At 34.3% G+C, this 17992-nt stretch overlaps 1 protein-coding gene across 3 annotated transcripts; it reads right to left on the bottom strand.

The window, feature by feature from the left end:
* Window positions 1-10846: 10846 nt before the first annotated feature.
* On the bottom strand, window positions 10847-14791 carry LOC114354983 (potassium/sodium hyperpolarization-activated cyclic nucleotide-gated channel 1-like). 3 transcript variants are annotated; one of them, XM_028307611.1, is made up of 5 exons: window positions 14693-14791; window positions 13379-13700; window positions 12115-13216; window positions 11784-11957; window positions 10847-11369 (listed from the first exon to the last, which is right to left on the bottom strand). In XM_028307611.1, exons 2-5 carry the CDS (start codon window positions 13636-13638, stop codon window positions 11238-11240), a joined length of 1668 nt encoding a protein of 555 aa, XP_028163412.1. In that variant the 5' UTR covers window positions 13639-13700; window positions 14693-14791; the 3' UTR covers window positions 10847-11237. The 3 variants fall into 3 exon arrangements, with proteins under 3 accessions (XP_028163412.1, XP_028163414.1, XP_028163413.1); XM_028307613.1 differs by lacking the exon at window positions 11784-11957; XM_028307612.1 differs by lacking the exon at window positions 14693-14791 and having other exon boundaries at window positions 13379-13707.
* Between the last annotated feature and the right edge of the window lie 3201 nt (window positions 14792-17992).

Raw genomic sequence — 17992 nt, 5'->3', positions numbered from 1 at the left:
TGTAGTTCTGTGTAGTCTGTTTGTGTAGTAGTGAAAGGTGAGGCGAATTAAACGGGAATAAAAAAAGCAATTTTTAATCCCNCATAACTTACCTGTTTCGTCCAATTTCAGCATACACCCGCCAACCTGATATCAGGTTGGCGGCTCATTTTGTAATTTAAATTGTTCCCGTATAAGGGAAGTACAAAATTAATAACTAAAGGTACATAAAGGTACACCTCAGGTATTAAAAATTCATATTTATATTATTCATTTCTGTGACCATACACCCGCCATTCTGACGTTCACAAAATATTTGCTTTTTACGAAGTTATAGCGATTTGAATTTTCCATCTTCATAGTAGAATGTCTCTAAAGATGCACGTCCCATTCTCATTGGGATATATTTATAAATAACTAGCTGACCCGGCGAACTTCGTACCGCCTTAGTGTAGAGATTTTCTTTATATTTTTCTCCGTAAAAACCTTGTACAGAGTATTAGAAAACTACAAAAAAAAATCAGCCAAATCGGTCAAGCCGTTTTCATGTTATGTCGTGACAACGGAAAACGGGTTTCATTTTTATATATATAGATTATGGGGGCTTATTCGCAAGAACAAGGGGCACGCTTTCATCAAAATATAGTGAGATTTGAGAGACGACGTTACCAAGGCCAGTATACTGAAAGCATGATAGGGTTAGATTTTTATGCGAAAAATCTTCTATGGAACGTGACAGGAAATTAGAACTTTTAATTTTTAATAAATATTTGGATTCTATTTTAAATTTTCTCTTGTGAGAATGAATCTTAAATGGATGTTTGGTATGTTTTAATAGTTAGAAAGAATGAATGAAAGAAAGAAAAAAATATATTTGGCAACAAATTGAATCATCTCTATGTTCATGTTTCATACATTCATTGATATGAATTTTTCTATTTTTTACACATAAAAGTAAATTCAGAACAATTTTTGTTGTTATTCTTAATTCTAGGTCATAAAGCAATAAAAATAAGCTATGCATAACCCGTGCGCAAAAATGCTGTAGACAGTTGTTATGAGACATGTAAGCTCCATAAGAGCAAAATATTTGACGATTTGTAAGTACTATTTATTAGTCTAAACAAATAAAGTCTTGACTTTGACTTAATCCATAGAGAATAGAATGTTCTGTGACTTACTCAGTAACTTCTGACTCTTTAGTTGCACGAATGTATTCTATGTCTTACCTAATTAATACTTACCTCTTACAAAACTAATTCTTCTGTACGTGTGTTTGTCACCGAACTCCTCCAAAACCTCTGGATCGATTTCGTTGAAACTATTCCTGGATGATTTGAAAACACTATGTGACCCTGTAGGTGACGCTGTTATCGGTGCATGCCGTGCATGGTACGAAGTTTACCAGGTAAGCTAGTAAAAATCGGGACAATAGGTACCTTTTAGGTATATGAAAAATATTTGCAATACTTTTTTTTGTAACTTAAAGTATTTAAATAATGTAGGTAGTTGTAAGTATGAATATTAAAGTATAAATCTGATTTTTGTTGACGTCTGTACAAACACGTAGCAAGTGGTCATTCTGTCGTAACTCGTGCACTTGAAGGAATCTTAATGAAATTGAAGGAAAAAAAGATCTGGTGTGAACTGACCGCAATAAGGCAAGGACCCGTACCCATGCACAGTGGCGTAGCTTGGGGGGGGCAGGGGGGGCCATGGCCCCGGGCGGCATATGAAAGGGGGCGGCGGATAAGAAAAAAAACATTGCATGAACAAGAAAAAAAAAGGTCGACTATGTCTACGTTGAGACTAACAAATCTAGCTATACTGGCAATTGAAAATGAGATACAAATTGATATCGACGATTGTGTAAAAGATTTTGCTTTGAAAAAAGCACGAAGAGTACATTTTTAATCTATTTTTTTAAGTAATAGTAACAAAAATATTTAAGGAGCTTACTTACCCCTCTAAAACTTGCGCCACAGATAACCTTTCGTGATTTCTCTTGTTACAAACCGAAATAAAAAAGTGGTTTGTAAATAGTTAAAGCCATAACTAAGCTACTTTTAAAACCGTGTACCTATTTATTATATTCTGCAAGTTCGAAATTCAAAATTAGCTAAAATGGTAACTTTTAGCAGTAATTAAATCTGTAACTTGCTGCAAATATCTAATGAATTCAAACAAAATATTTTAAAAAATAGCTTCGATACATATTATTATTATACATTTTTCAAACCACTTTTTTAATTTCGGTCTATAACAAAAGTAATCAAGAAAAAATATGGTGGCGCTGGTTAGCTAGGGTACAACCCTTAATAATATTAAGCACATATGTTATTCCTTCTAAGTTCAATGAGCACTATACAGTGTGAGTCACGTTAAAGTGTACATATGAAAATAGATGAAACTAGACCTATTTTTATCGACAAAAAAGAGGTCAAAAATTTTTTGAGATTTTTTTTTTTTAAATTATAGAATTTTTTTTCTTCCAATTACTTATTGTAAAGAAAACGTAATAACTTTTAAACTAAGCGGTATATCCTGATATAATAAAAACAGTAATAATGCTAAATAACAGGCGATACTAAAAAAACACATGAAATACACAAAAAAGGCCAACAAATAATAAAAAAATATACTTTTTGAAAAAAAAATTGCTTTTAAATTCGTGTTTTTTTGGTTATTTGATAAATTTCTCCAAAAAATGCCCCTATATCCGGTGGTTTTTATTACTTTGTATTATTCTCCATTGTATTACCTTCGTAAAACCAAAAATCGCATGTCTCTATCCCTATCACAATGTTTGCAATGATTGACATTCAACGCTTCGTTAACAACGAAACTGAAAATGGCTCTAGATTTGTAATATCGATAAAAACAAGTTAGATTTCAAATAAAAACAAAAGATTTCGAAGTAAAATAAGCATTTTAGTTAAAATTAAAATTGTCTCTACCTGTAGCGGAGAATAATGTTGTGGCAGGCCTTTGTTCAAACAATCATAGCAAATGTTGTGATAGGGATAGAGACATGCGATTTTTGGTTTTACAAAGATAGTACGATAGAGAATAATACAAAGTAATAAAAACTACCGGTTATAGGGGCATTTTTTGGAGAAATTTATCAACTAACCAAAAAAACACGAATTTTTAAGCAGATTTTTTTCAAAAAGTTTATTTTTTTTAAATTTTTTGGCCTTTTTTGTGTATTTTATGTATTTTTTTTAGGACCGCCTGTTATTTAGCATTATTACTGTTTTATTTTATTAGGATATACCGCTTAGTTTAAAAGTTATTACGTTTTCTTTACAATAAGTAATTGGAAGAAAAAAAATTCTATAAAAAATTTAAAAAAAATCTCAAAAATTTTTTGACCTCTTTTTTGTCGATAAAAATAGGTCTATCTAGTTTCATCTATTTTCATATGTACACTTTAACGTGACTCACACTGTATAATTTAAGATAATATTTACTCTCAATTGACAAATAAATACTTTAATACTTGTTATTATTGTTTATTGTTTGTTATACACCTAGTGTTACATAATAAAGCTGAGCTATTTAAGAAAATCAAACTTCCTGTGGGTTTCAAGCAATTGCTTCTCTTTAATGTATTTTCCTTCTGAAGCAGTGCGTGGTAGTTTATTTTGACTTTCAACAAATAAGGTGAATAGTGTACCTGAAGTCCATTCAATATAATATTTAAACTTTAAAATATTTATAATTAAAATAAAGGGCGGCGGATTTCCGGACGGCCCCGGGCAGCGAAAAGCCACGCTACGCCACTGCCCATGCATAATTGTGTTACTTTGTGCAATATTGCCAAACATGTTGAGCATCGTTTAATTCGTCGTAATTAGTATTTAGACAACACATCGCTTGGAGCATGACTTGAAGGTAAACTTGACAATTATGATTACCTAAGTAAGTAAGTATCCCTTCACGTTTTTTTTTTCATAAGTTGTGTTGTACCAGTGTTACCTATCAACTACTATTATAAATTGCCAAAGCAACTTTATATGTCTACTAGCTTTCCGCCTGCGGCTTCGCTCGCGTGGAATTTTGTCTGTCACAGAAAGACTTTATTGCGCGCGTCCCTGTTTCAAAAACCGAGATTAAAACTATCCTATGTCCTTTCCTGGGACTCAAACTATCTCTATGTCAAATTTCATCAAAATCGGTTCAGTGGTTTAGGCGTGAAAGCAAGACAGAGTTACTTTCGCATTTTTAATATTATAATAAGTGGTATAGAAGCTTTGATAGAAGTATAGATTACCTTTTCAAGGGTAAGCCACTGTTTATGTGAATTATATATAAAATAAAATTTAGATTTAGAGTTAGTTTAAGTCTCAGGAACAAAACATAAAGTTATTAATGACTTGAAAAAAAAAGAAGGGGTATTCTGCCTAAGGTTGGAATCGGACCCACGACCAATGATATGAAGAGATAAGATTCGACTCTAAAAATTGTTTAATAACTATAGATAGATTTATCTAGGGATACTTGCTGTTTTTCTGGAGGACGCGCGCATAAGGTTGCAATGTGCAGGCGAGCGAAACCTTGGACAAAAGCTAAGTACGGTTCCTTGCACTGATGGGGGACCCCTAAAAAACTAGTTTACGATTCAGCCCACGGAGTACACAATCGCGGAATCGGGCAAGACTTGTCCGTCACATGTAGGGTTTCTGATTTCTCGACTTATTTTTTTTCTCGAGTTTCGAGAATTCTCGAGGCCAAAGTCTCGAGTTTTCTCGGGTCTCGAGTCTTTTAATGAAAACTGCTGAAATCGGATGAAATTTAATAAAAACACAGGTTTTTTTAATCTAATATACCTACTTTTATGCACAACAATCAATATTAGAATTTAGTACCACTTATTTTGGTAAGGAAAGCAACAAAAAATAAAATCTTCTTTCATAATTAATAGTGTCCGACCGAATGTTCGGTTTCGGTTTCGTTTTCGGTTGAGTTTCGGTAAAAACACGAGTTTCGGTTTAGTTTCGTTTTCGGCGGCAAACTTGCCGAAACTACGACCGAAACCGAATATGCATTACGATCATAGTTTATACTTAATTTATAGTACAGGGTGTTTGGCGGAAGGTTAGAAAAACTTCGTGGGTGTATAGGCAGGACTGTTTATCTCCGCGAGTTTACATCGAAAACAAAAACGCACGATGGCCCCCTACAGGATTACACAAGGCCTCACATACGAGCGAACATTGACTCACGCACGCGTATTCTTGTGTATGATGGAAAAATAAAGAAAATGGTGTACTAAATACTGTGCAGTATTTAACTGCCTAAATAACAATAAAAACACAGAATGTACTTTTTTAAGTTGCCTGAAGTCACTGAGAGGTAAATAAGTAGTTAATATTATTCATGATAATTCATGCTAAATCATGTATTTCCTCCGCCATTTCTGCAGTTTGGCACCTCTCGTCACATCATTTTACCGAAGTCAGCCCTATAGCTTCGGCGCAGTACCAATCACTGACGTTTGTCAACAAAATGGTGCTTAACTCTTGAGACACGCTAAATTACACCATATTGTTAATGACATTGAGCATACATTTTTTTAAATACGTTCGCGAAGTAAAACTTCTGTACGTAGTACTTATTATTATTCTGTGGTATATGTAAGGTCATTTTAAGAATACAAGTTCGCCCATTTGCCCCTAAGTGAGCTACTTTTTTTATCGATATTTTTGTTTTAATTTCTTTTTTCCGAAATTTGACCTGAAAACTGCTTTATTTTTTTTTGTCACGTGTTTTCAACCATTTTTTATTTGATATTAATATTGAATGTCTTTAGTTAGATAAAATAAATTTCAGATCCGAATAGAGATTGGATAGCTAGTTACGAGCCGCCAAAGTTTAACAAAAGTACAAATCACGAAAAAAATTCAACTTAGAATTTGATTTAAAAAAAATGAATGGTGATATCGGATTGCCAATGATCTTGAAAACATATCTAACTTCACTTCTTTCCAATGATATGTTACACGTAGTAGTTAGATATTGAAATTCGTCAAAAATTCAAAGTTTAGGGAAGAAAATGTAAAAATATTCAAAAAATAATAACGTTTTCTTTATTTTTCCCTCAAAATATGAGCCTTGTAAGGAAGTTTCGGTTTCGGTTTCGGTTTCGGCCGAAATAGACACCGTTGCCGAAATTCGTTTTCGGTTTCGGTTTCGGTCGTAAAACTAGTTTCGGTCGGACACTAATAATTAATATTTACTAATAATCATAACAAAAGTCATAAAGTCTCTAGTACTTTAAGGATAAATAACAATAAAAGTCTGGAGCTACAATTAAATCACTTGTTTTCTAAAGAACACAAGTCCAAATAGCAAAATTACGATAAATAGTTTTATGAACAAAATTCAAATTCAAATTGTGTTTATTGCGAAATCACAGGTACATAAGTCAGGTCATTAAATTTGAAAAAAAAAAACTTTTTAATAAATTTTTAAATTTCTTACAGATAACGACTTGAATAAACTTTACGAGGAGGCACGAGTACCTAACCTAACGTCTGTTAGGTAAGGTAACTGTGTAGTTAACAAGTTTTTCAGATCTTTAAATCAGTCAGAGTTAAACATATAATAAATATTTAATACTCGTTGCATGAACCTATAAAAAAAGTCGGACGGATTCTCATCAACAAAATACTGTGACATTAGGATACACCAGCTTGCCTGTACGTACAGGCCGGCACGCACACATTCACACCCTGATACATCACTTCGAGTGCAAACTTCACACAGTTGACACATTTAAGCAGCGAAAAAACAACACGAATACGACATGTCTTGTGTGATGAAATTGTGTAAAAATAGTTCTGTTCGAACAAACAAAAATTAAGGAATCACATTTCACAGGCAAAATAATAATCCAATCACTTATTTCCCGACATTAAAATATTGAAATTAATTGAAATCAAACGTCATTCACTCGAAAAAATAATACGTCAAAGACCAGTGTTCTCAGTTATTTACGTGGGAAAATTACCCGAAATATGGGAAATCCCAACTAATATTATAAATGCGAAAGTAACTCTGTCTGTCTGTCTGTCTGTTACGCTTTCCCGCTTAAACCTCGCAACCGATTTTGATGAAATTTGGCATAGAGATAGTTTGAGTCCCGGGAAAGAACATAGGATAGTTTTTATCCCGGTTTTTGAAACAGGGACGCGCGCGATAAAGTTTTTCTGTGACAGACAAAATTCCACGCGGGCGAAGCCGCGGGCGGAAAGCTAGTTAATAATAATTTTGGACTCTTTTTATTTATTACGCATACTATGAAAATAAAATAATTTATCATAATAATTGTGTTTTTATGGGATATATTTTCATAGGCAAATTTGATCCTTCCCAAAAATGTGGAACTGCAAAATTTAAATTTTCTTACATTGATTGCAAGTCAGTGTCAGGTTGTATGTTAAAAAAAATATTGATGATGCATAAGATTATGATTATAATGTACACAAGATTCGTAATTTGTAACTGCGTGAATCATTTTTGATCAACATTATGTACATAACTACATACCCTGACACACTGACTTGCAAACAATGTAAGAAAATTTGAACATAGAAAATTTCGCTCCTACCTCAACGCATTCACCTTTCATCCTTTTAAAATGGCACGAAATAATTCTGTCTACATTTCCAAGTAACATCTGCCGATCTATGTTTTTCTTAAAATAAATGGGTAAAATGTTTTGGCTAACATGGCATCCCTAAATTCACTCACACAATAGACAAACGCCAAAATTTTGAGTCACAGTTTTGTTGTAGCGCGAGTTCCGTCCGCCTTTTTTTATAGGTCCATGACTCGTTGATGAACATTATTATAACTTAGTTTCGATTGAGATCATTACTTGAAAATCAAATCAGTTAAAAAAGGAAAGACTAGGCCAGTCTTAAAGCAACGTTGACCTATTAAATAATTAAAAACTTAATTTTGTCTAAGAAAATAGGCTTTCAAGAATATTAAAGCTTCAAAATCGAAACTCGAGAATTCTCGAGCTCCGGTAATTTTTTTCTCGTCTCGAATGAAGCCAAATTTCTCGAGTTTTCTCGAGTTCGAGAAAGCTCGAGCAGAAACCCTAGTCACATGACATCATTGTAAACTTGAGAAATTCGCCCCGATTATTAGTATGCCGGCCACCATTACTCATGTGTTCACACTGTAGCCAAATCAGCTAACTTCAATCATTATTCAGTACAACACATTGCGTGTTTCTTTTCTGTGCTGCTAAAAATTGTGCCATAATTATAGGGTGTAATTTGGGCCGGATTTAGTCTACATTTGATAATGAAGTTGCAATGCAATCCCCCTATTCCACTTATAAGTACAGGGAAGATAATTATAGCGCAAAATAAAAAAGAAATAGGTGCATAATTGATGGACTGCTCTTCCATCTGTACCTTAGGCAGTTCGATATTTTGTTATTTTGAAAGTTTGAGATGCAACTCCAAATAAATAAGAAATAATGTATATGTTACGGTTAATGTGATAAATTGAAAATTATTAATAATAACCGGTTATTATGAATAATTACCGACATTCGCAGTAAAAGTAATAAATTAATAACATTTAACAGTGATTAGGTACTTAATCATTCAACCTTAGTACTAACAAATATCTCATAAAAGAAAACAACATCTTTTGTACCTGCTCTTGTACAGCCAAACTTTTTGAACGTTTTGATAATATATTAATATAATTTGGCAAAATGAGTTTGGAATGTTTCTTGCATAATATTACTTTTCCATGATGCCCATAACATAATGTTTTGATTTAAAGTGAAAAATAGGTTAAGGTGCGACGGGGGTGGCCCTTGGGCCACCCCTAAGCCGCCTATTTAGTTTTATACACACATAAATGATCTCATATTAATCACATTTACCAAATCATGCGGTAATTATTCATAATAACCGGCGATTATTCATAATTTTCACATTAATCACTGACCGTAACATATACTTTGAGTAGGTACATCCCACGCATTATGTGCATAAAAATACCAGATTCTGCCCGCGAACGCGGTTGAGGTGGTAGAAGCTGATTACACAAGTAGGAAGCATTTACTCCACTTGAAGGCGAAGAGGGAAGAGCCCTCTCAACTGAAGAAGCGTTTAGAACACACTGAATAACAGATTATCCATTTAGCATCCTTGATTGGCTTGATCGCGCCTTGCTAACTGCAGTCATCCAAGGCCAAAGCAATTTGACTTAGGTAACTAACTAAGCCTATTTTCCACGCTTCCAGACTGCATTATCACTACTACCTACCACTACTACTTACACTGGCCAACAAAACTTGAAAATTCATTTTTTTTCTCAACCATAGAAGTTACAGATTTAAAATAAAAAACATAGATAGCAAATTTTATCAGCATTCTTATAAACTAAAATAACGAAATTAAAAAACTTTTTTTCCAGTCATTTTTATTTACAAAAGTTATTGCTATTATAAAAGTGTGATACTTTTTTGCAGGCCAGTGTACCTACCTACTTAATTTATAGGAAATAAGAATAATTATGTTTATTTGCAAGTATCACCTATTTATTATGTTTGAAAGTTTGAATAAACGAATATGTGATTAGTGAACGATAAACACTTTATTTTGATACTGTTACTACGCGTAAATTAATATCGCTGTTGAACAAACAGTTGGGCATCTCATATTCAGAATGAAATCTATAGTTGCTACACTTTTGTATTTATTTGCAACACATCCCGTGAGCAGTTATCAAAAATCAACGAAATTACACCATGCATGCACAGAGTATAGCATGATGTATTGTATTACGTCTCTACACAGGCTGTTTATGAAAACGTGGTTAAACAAATATTGAAAGTTTTATATGTATACCTAGAGATAGAATGGAAAATTAAAAGTAAGTTAAGTATACTTAATTCTTAATTTTAAATAGTTTTTAAATGAGGCAGAAAATTATTATTAAGATAGCAAACGAATATTCAATTTTATTACTTTTATTAAAGCAATATACAGGGTGTTTCTTGTAAGGTGTCAAGCCGAAGGCAGGTGATAGGTGAGGACTAGACCTATCGATTTCACCCCCATGTATGTTCTACGATTTTTCGTAGTTTAGAAGTTATCGTTAATTTTGTGATTTTTTCAAATTTCAGGACCTAGTGGCTTAATTTTTTTTTATCTTTTTTTTGGGTTGACTTTTCTCAGATTTCTTTTTTTTGACAGATTCCCTATTAGTTGCAGATATTTGAAAAAAATAATCACCTTCCTATCTTTGATGCAAGATACAAAATTTTTGCTAGAAACATAAAAAATATGCTTTTAGCAGAACATTCTAAAATTTTCAATTGAAATGTATATTTTAGAATGTTCTGCTAAAAGCATATTTTTTATGTTTCTAGCAAAAATTTTGTATCTTGCATCAAAGATAGGAAGGTGATTATTTTTTTCAAATATCTGCAACTAATAGGGAATCTGTAAAAAAAAAGAAATCTTAGAAAAGTCAACCCAAAAAAAAGATTAAAAAAAAATTAAGCCACTAGGTCATGAAATTTGAAAAAATCACAAAATTAACGATAACTTCTAAACTACGAAAAATCGTAAAACATACATGGGGGTGAAATCGATAGGTCTAGTCCTCACCTATCACCTGCCTTCGGCTTGACACCTTACAAGAAACACCCTGTATAGCATATTAACTATAATCTTATCAGAAAACTATTATCTCATTTAAAATAGACTATTTCACATACTTACCTACTTTCTTGTTCATAAACATCCTTTCATTTCATAATCAACCTGTATAATAGTTGCCAAAGTATTTGTGTACCGGTTTACGGAGATAAAAATAGATGTTGTGCAATGAAGACAGTTTATTAGCCAATTTGCTTACGAAACAATGTTCTAGAAGGAACTTATAGGATCCTTAAAGATATTAACTCAAATCTAATTATAATATTAAACACTTAAGTTGGAAAAGTTTCAGAAACATATCTCATAACTGGAAAAGTCTAGTAGGGTCCTTCAAGAAAAGGGTCAGTCAGCGTTAAATATTTCGTGACACCCAAAGTAGCCGCAAAACGTCTTGAAAATAAGGTTTTGTTATCAACTTTTTAGACACTTTGGGTGTCACGAACTATTTGAAGCTGCCTGTACCAAAATATACCTACTCTTGAGTACTAATACATCCTAAGTAGGTAGGTATTATGTGCATACTGGCTTCTGCCAAATACTAAATAAATAATAATCTTAATCTTCACTTTCATTCGACGGTGCTCCAGCAAGGCTGTACTTGCTTCGGAGCCGCTGCTTCATCTTGAAGAACAGCTCGGGATGATCTCTCATGAACTTCCTGAACACTCCCTTCTCTAGAATCAGAACCTAAAAGAAAATGTTTTAAATAAACATGTGGTATTCATCAGGTAAATAAGCGGATACTCGTAGCAATGAAACAGTAGAGAAATGTAACCACGACCACAGTTATTACGTTTTCATCTTTTACTTAAGAATCGCATGGCAAATGCTGGTAAACTTTTATTAAAAATCAGTAGGTACGTCACTTTGGTCCTAAACACATTAGGTAATCCAGAATCAGGATCCAGAACAATTATTTGAAGGAGTCATCAAGAACAGATCGGTAAAGCCAAACGAATACACATCATCATCTCTGCGACAGGACGTCCACTGCTGAACATAGTAGGCCTCTCCCATTATTTTAGTTGTCAAATTCAACATGTAAGATTTGACCCGCAGACAAGCCTAATTAAGCTTGAGGCTTGTAATGGATTTTCTCACTTTGCAACTGGTGACAGCAACTACATATGACGTGCGGATTTCCTTGTCTGTCACCAGCGAGAGCTCCCCGAAGTAGTCTCCGTCGATGAGGTGGCCCATCTCGCGGTGGTCCGAAGAATACACGGCCATCACCCCCACGTCCACTATAAGAAGACCGTCCCCTCGGACTCCTGACTGCAACACATTGTTTTCGATGTTTTCAATGTCGGGCGACATTGTCCTAACATAATATTAACTAGCAATATCCAATAAACCAAAATAGGGAAGATATTTTCTAAATAAATATTATAGGTAACTATGTAAGTAATTGGGACAAACTTGTCGTACTTACATCAGCCACAATATCATGTTTCAGAAAAGTTTCCTCTTTCAGTATAAAAACAAGACCCTCAATTATCTTCATCGGCCACTCCGAAAAATAGGGGATTCTCATTACCATCCTACTGTAACAGTGTAGTATTATTTCTTTCTTCAATATAGCTGGTAGCGACTTGTACAAGCCATTCTGGCCTTCCAAAATTTTTGTCGACATCATATTAAAATCATAATAATGTTGCAACTTTAAACAGATTTTATCAGGAAGTTGACGGCATCTTGCCAGTCTGATCGTGGCAGATCTATTATATATCATTTGATCTTGTGGGAACTTCCCTCGACTCACACAAGAAAACACTTCAATAACTCCCCACATGTAAAATATGTTAGCAATTGCATATGCGAGCAGAGATGACAACATATTCAGGTAATATATTTTGAAGACGAAGCCAAAATTGAACAGCAGGAGTGACTTAAAAATTCTAGAAAAGTCATAAGTGAATAGGGATAAGTTTGATGACATTTTACCATTCAATTTTAAATATAACACTAAGCAGTAATACGACTGCGGTTCAAGCTTGCCTGTATTTATGAAAGCTAACAAGGTTATGGTGTCAGAAAGAGTAATAAACTCCAGCATCGTTATCATGCCAAGAACACCGATACGTAGAAACCGGAAAAAGCATGTTGCTTTAAACGAATCTCTCTCTTTAGTCCAGTAAGAAGTCACTTCATAAACCCTTAGTAGACTGAATACACTTATAAGGGTTACAGTGCAATGGAACCTATTAGATTTACACTTCGCACATTGCATATTCATCCCGTATCTCAAAAACATTATGGAATGCAGGGGAATCGCTGAAGCTACGTGCAGAAATAACTTTGTGGAACAATAGTGCTGAAACGCTTTCTGTGAATCCAAAACGATTTTCCTAGTACTTTCGTCAATATAACCGCATTTAGTGTTAATATAAACATCAAAAAATAATATGCACTCAATAAAAACACCTAAGAAATAGGCCGCTAAAGGCAAATCACCAGCCACTAAGGAAGAATTATGGTGAAATATTATTTTGTACAAGAGCATAACTATTAATATGAAAAGATCCCAGAAAATCCTGAAACAAGATAGAAGTATGTTAAATTAAATTTTATTATTCTAGTATACAATTTAGTTATTCTAGTAAACAGAGCCCTGAACATATCCAGCTGTGGGCGTCTTTTAGCGGAAACGAAACAACGAACGAAACGTTGTTTAACGTAGGATAATACTTACTTACCTAAATTTACTCAGAGGATGAATACAGTTTCTGTGTCTACGAAAATGCCTCGCCCTTTCAACTTTCATGGCATGTGAACTATTATAATAAATTCGAGCGCGCTTATCGCTGCTGCTGAGTAAAAATAAATTGTACCACCGTCTTTTGAAATTTACAAGCCATGTAGTTCCTTTTATGTCGGTCTCGAGGACATCTTTCTCATGTATTATAGAACATCCATGTTCGTAATACGACTCGTGGAAATCACCATGACTGTACATCGTCAAAACCTTTTGTGGAGACCTTCCAATCCAATCAGAGTCAAACGAAAAATAGTTATACAGTCATGGACCTATAAAAAAAGTCGGATGGATTCTCATCAACAAAATACTGTGACATTAGGATACACCAGCTTGCCTGTACGTACAGGCCGGCACGCACACATTCACACCCTGTTACACCACTTCGAGTGCAAACTTCACACAGTTGACACATTTATGCAGCGAAAAAACAACACGAATACGACATGTCTTGTGTGATGAAATTGTGTAAAAACCGTTCTGTTCGAACAAACAAAAATTAAGGAATCACATTTCACAGGCAAAATAATAATCCAATCACTTATTTCCCGACATTAAAATATTGAAATTAATTGAAATCAAACGTCATTCACTCGAAAAAATAATACGTCAAAGACCAGTGTTCTCAGTTATTTACGTGGGAAAATTACCCGAAATATGGGAAATTAATAATGATTTTAGGACTTTTTAGTTATGTATTACGCATACTATGGAAATAAAATAATTTATCATAATAATTGTGTTTTAATGGGATATATTTTCATAGGCAAATTTGATCCTTCCCAAAAATGTGGAACTGCGAAATTCAAATTTTCTTACATTGATTGCAAGTCAGTGTCAGGTTGTATGTTAAAAAAAATCTATCAGAGATAATAATAATATATTGATGATGCATAAGATTATGATTATAATGTACACAAGATTCGTAATTTGTAACTGCGTGAATCATTTTTGATCAACATTATGTACATACCCTGACACACTGACTTGCAAACAATGTAAGAAAATTTGAACATTGAAAATTTCGCGCCTACCTCAACGCATACACCTTTCATCCTTTTAAAATGGCACGGAATAATTCTGTCTACATTTCCAAGTAACAACTGCCGATCTATGTTTTTCTTAAAATAAATGGGTAAAATGTTTTGGCTAACATGGCATCCCTAAATTCACTCACACAATAGACAAACGCCAAAATTTTGCGTCACAGTTTTGTTGTAGCGCGAGTTCCGTCCGCCTTTTTTTATAGGTCCATGTATACAGTATTGAAAACCACTGCAATAAATTATTTAGATGATCGATCAGTGTGACTGTGAGTGTTAAAATTGTGAACCTATAGATGACCCACGCTGAACTGTCCCACCAAACTCAATGACAGGGGGGCGCTACCATCGTTCAACTATATGGTTTCCAACATGGCAAAAATCTGAACCAGCGATCCGGTATTGACGGTGGCGCCCCACTGTCAATGTCATCGACAGGACAGTCCAGTATTTTGGAACTATACAATTTATTTTCGAAATTGTTTTCACGGTGAGAGCGTTTTCAGGTTTTATCTAATGGGTTTTCTAGCCAAGTGTAGACCATTAATTTTATAATAAATGAAATAATGGCTTTAAGTTCCAAGGTCCAAGAAAACATGAGTCATTCATTGTTTAGAAAATGAATCGCAAAATGTGTTGATAAATAACGTTCAGCAGTTTTGTGTATAACCACATAATAATAATAAGTACCTATAGCCTGACCAGGAACATAAAAACCCTGGCATAGAGGCGCTTCAATTGCATTTGATAGTGCAACACTGAGTACAGTCGTACCTGTGTTAAATTAATAGGCTAAATTTATGTATCAGGATTCAGGATTACGGGCTAATTTGATATTTTCATAAATTAACGAAAAAATATTAATAAAGGTAACCTGGTTTAAATAAATTAAATGAAACCATCAATCGAGCTAGTAGGATTTATTTTATTATTCATCAATAATCAAATTCAGAACTTGAATATTCAACTGCAATGTCTGCTCATGAACGCTTCAAACTCGGTACTTCTTTCCCAATTCCATAAAATTCAAAACTGAGAAAGTGACAAAAAACTTTAAAATAGGTAGTTGAAACAAACTACAGCTAATTTTCATAGTAGACTGTACTATACGATAAACATGTCAGTCAATTTGACAACCTTTGTCGGAAACATTATTCAATGAAAATATTGTTCGAACCCTTGGTATTTCTCTTCGACAAATACATTAACACATTGTGAACCACTTTTCTTTCACGACTATAAAAATATTTTAGCAATTTAATTTCACAAAATCAATTGCACACTTTTAAAATAAAGTTTGTTTACACTTTGACAGCAATAGACTGACATGCAAGGTGACATGTTAATGAAGTTTTCAGTAACTGTTGCCATTAAAAGAAATTAGTACCATTAGTTTTCCTCAACATGGCGAGGGTTTTTATGTTCCTGGTCAGGCTATACCTACAGTTACTATAGATGACCCACGCTGAACTGTCCCACCAAACTCAATGACAGGGGGGCGCTACCATCGTTCAACTATATATGGTTTCCAATATGGCAAAAATCTGAACCAGCGATCCGTGGGTCTAGACAAAGTGCAAATTATAATCGCAAACCAGTCGATAAGTGGTCGAAAAACCCCTTTTTTGTATGGAGTTTTGACGGATTCGATTTTCGATTCGTTCAAAAAGTGCGTTTTGTCTAGAGGGGCCGGTATTGACGGTGGCGCCCCACTGTCAATGTCATAGACAGGACAGTCCAGCCCCCCTAGACAAAACGCATTTTTTGATCGAATCGAAAATCGAATCCGTCAAAACTCCATACAAAAAAGGGGCTTTTCGACCACTTTTCGACTGGTTTGCGATTAAAATTTGCACTTTGTGTAGACCCACAGTATTTTGGAACTATAGTCGCCACATCCGAACTGTAGTCGCTTCACTAACAAAAAAAAATTTTTTTTAAAGATTATTAGTAATTTGTTATTACACAAATTACTAATACTCCCGTTAGCCCCTCGTACTAAGCTAAATATGCTTGTGTCGCGAGTGAGCACACCACAATAGACGAGCGGCGGCGGGGACCGAACCCGCGTTCCCCGGATCACGAGTCGGCCAGTCCGACCCGAATTACCGAATCCCAACTAATATTATAAATGCGAAAGTAACTCTGTCTGTCTGTCTGTCTGTCTGTCTGTTACGCTTTCCCGCTTAAACCTCGCAACCGATTTTGATGAAATTTGGCATAGAGATAGTTTGAGTCCCGGGAAAGAACATAGGATAGTTTTTATCCCGGTTTTTGAAACAGGGACGCGCGCGATAAAGTTTTTCTGTGACAGACAAAATTCCACGCGGGCGAAGCCGCGGGCGGAAAGCTAGTTTATTATAAATAAGTAACTTGAAAAAATCGAACTGCCTAAAGGCGGGAATCGAACTCACGATCATGTCACAATCCAGGAGGTAGAGCAGTCGCTCGGCAACTAACCCGGCAAGCAAAAAGTCATGGGTTCGATTGCCGCCTTAAGCTGTTTGGTTTTTTAAAGCAATTTATAATGTGGAACATAATAATATCTGGAAAAGATCCCCCTATTTCCGTCATCTATCGTCATTAATATTTTAGTTTATTTTAGGGTCATCTGGATCATTAATACTAATGCCTAGTTAGTGCCCCGATTGCGCTAATTTTTAACGTCTCCAATACATTGGCGCTTCTTCACCAGTTGCACTCCGTTTTTCATTCTAGCTGAGGTGCAAATCAAAGTTCATGTGCAAACCAAGTGCAAACAAAGACGAAACAATGGATTTAATCACTTTGCAATAAAAGTCCGAACACCTTGTTTTTTTCACTAAAAAACCGGCCAAATGCGTGTCGGACTCACGCACAAAGGGTTCCGTACCATTGATTTATGAAATTATTTTTTTTTTTTTAATTTAAGTTATTTGTTTACGATTTACGAGGTATTAAAAAAAACTACTAACTAGATCTCGTTCAAAACAATTTTCGTTGGTAATTTTTATAGTAATGTATAATCATAATTTGTTTTTTTTAGATTTTTCATTTTCTTATTTTAGAAGTTAGAGGACCAAATTTTTTCCACTTTGGAAGCGTCTGTCACGCAAACTATTCGGTTTAGAAAAAAAGTATTTTAGAAACCTCGACATTTTTGAAGACCTATCCCAATTCCCATGACCTATCCAATGTGTTTGATGAAAAAAAAATTTTGAGATTCAGTTCTAAGTATGGGGAGCCCCCAATATTTATTATTATTTTTTTATTTTTGAATACTCTACTTATATACCAAGTTTCAACAGTATAGCTCTTAGTTTCGGAAAAAAATGGCTGTGACATACGGACGGACAGACGGACGGACGGACAGACAGACAGACATGACGAATCTATAAGGGTTCCGTTTTTTGCCATTTGGCTACGGAACCCTAAAAAGTTAAAAACAAGAAAATTAAATGTTCGTGAAGGCGTTTGACTTATGTTTGAGAAAAAATAGCTTATCTGTGGTAGCTTTCTTTCAGCTTTTACAC

This window comes from Ostrinia furnacalis, unplaced genomic scaffold (genome assembly GCF_004193835.3).
Source record: "Ostrinia furnacalis isolate ACB-3 unplaced genomic scaffold, ASM419383v2 OfSCF2303, whole genome shotgun sequence".
Classification (NCBI taxonomy): Eukaryota; Metazoa; Arthropoda; class Insecta; order Lepidoptera; family Crambidae; genus Ostrinia; species Ostrinia furnacalis.
This window is presented reverse-complemented; position numbering and strand designations above follow the sequence as displayed.

Bases quoted from the DNA above. Each gene is read 5' to 3' on its own strand.
- LOC114354983 (XM_028307611.1), bottom strand. From the start codon at position 13,638: ATGTACAGTCATGGTGATTTCCACGAGTCGTATTACGAACATGGATGT. The intron at 11,958-12,114 runs GTAAGTACGACA...AATGTGTTGCAG, and splicing joins AACATGATATTGTGGCTGAT to TCAGGAGTCCGAGGGGACGG. The intron at 11,370-11,783 runs GTGAGAAAATCC...ATTTTCTTTTAG, and splicing joins TTGCTGTCACCAGTTGCAAA to GTTCTGATTCTAGAGAAGGG.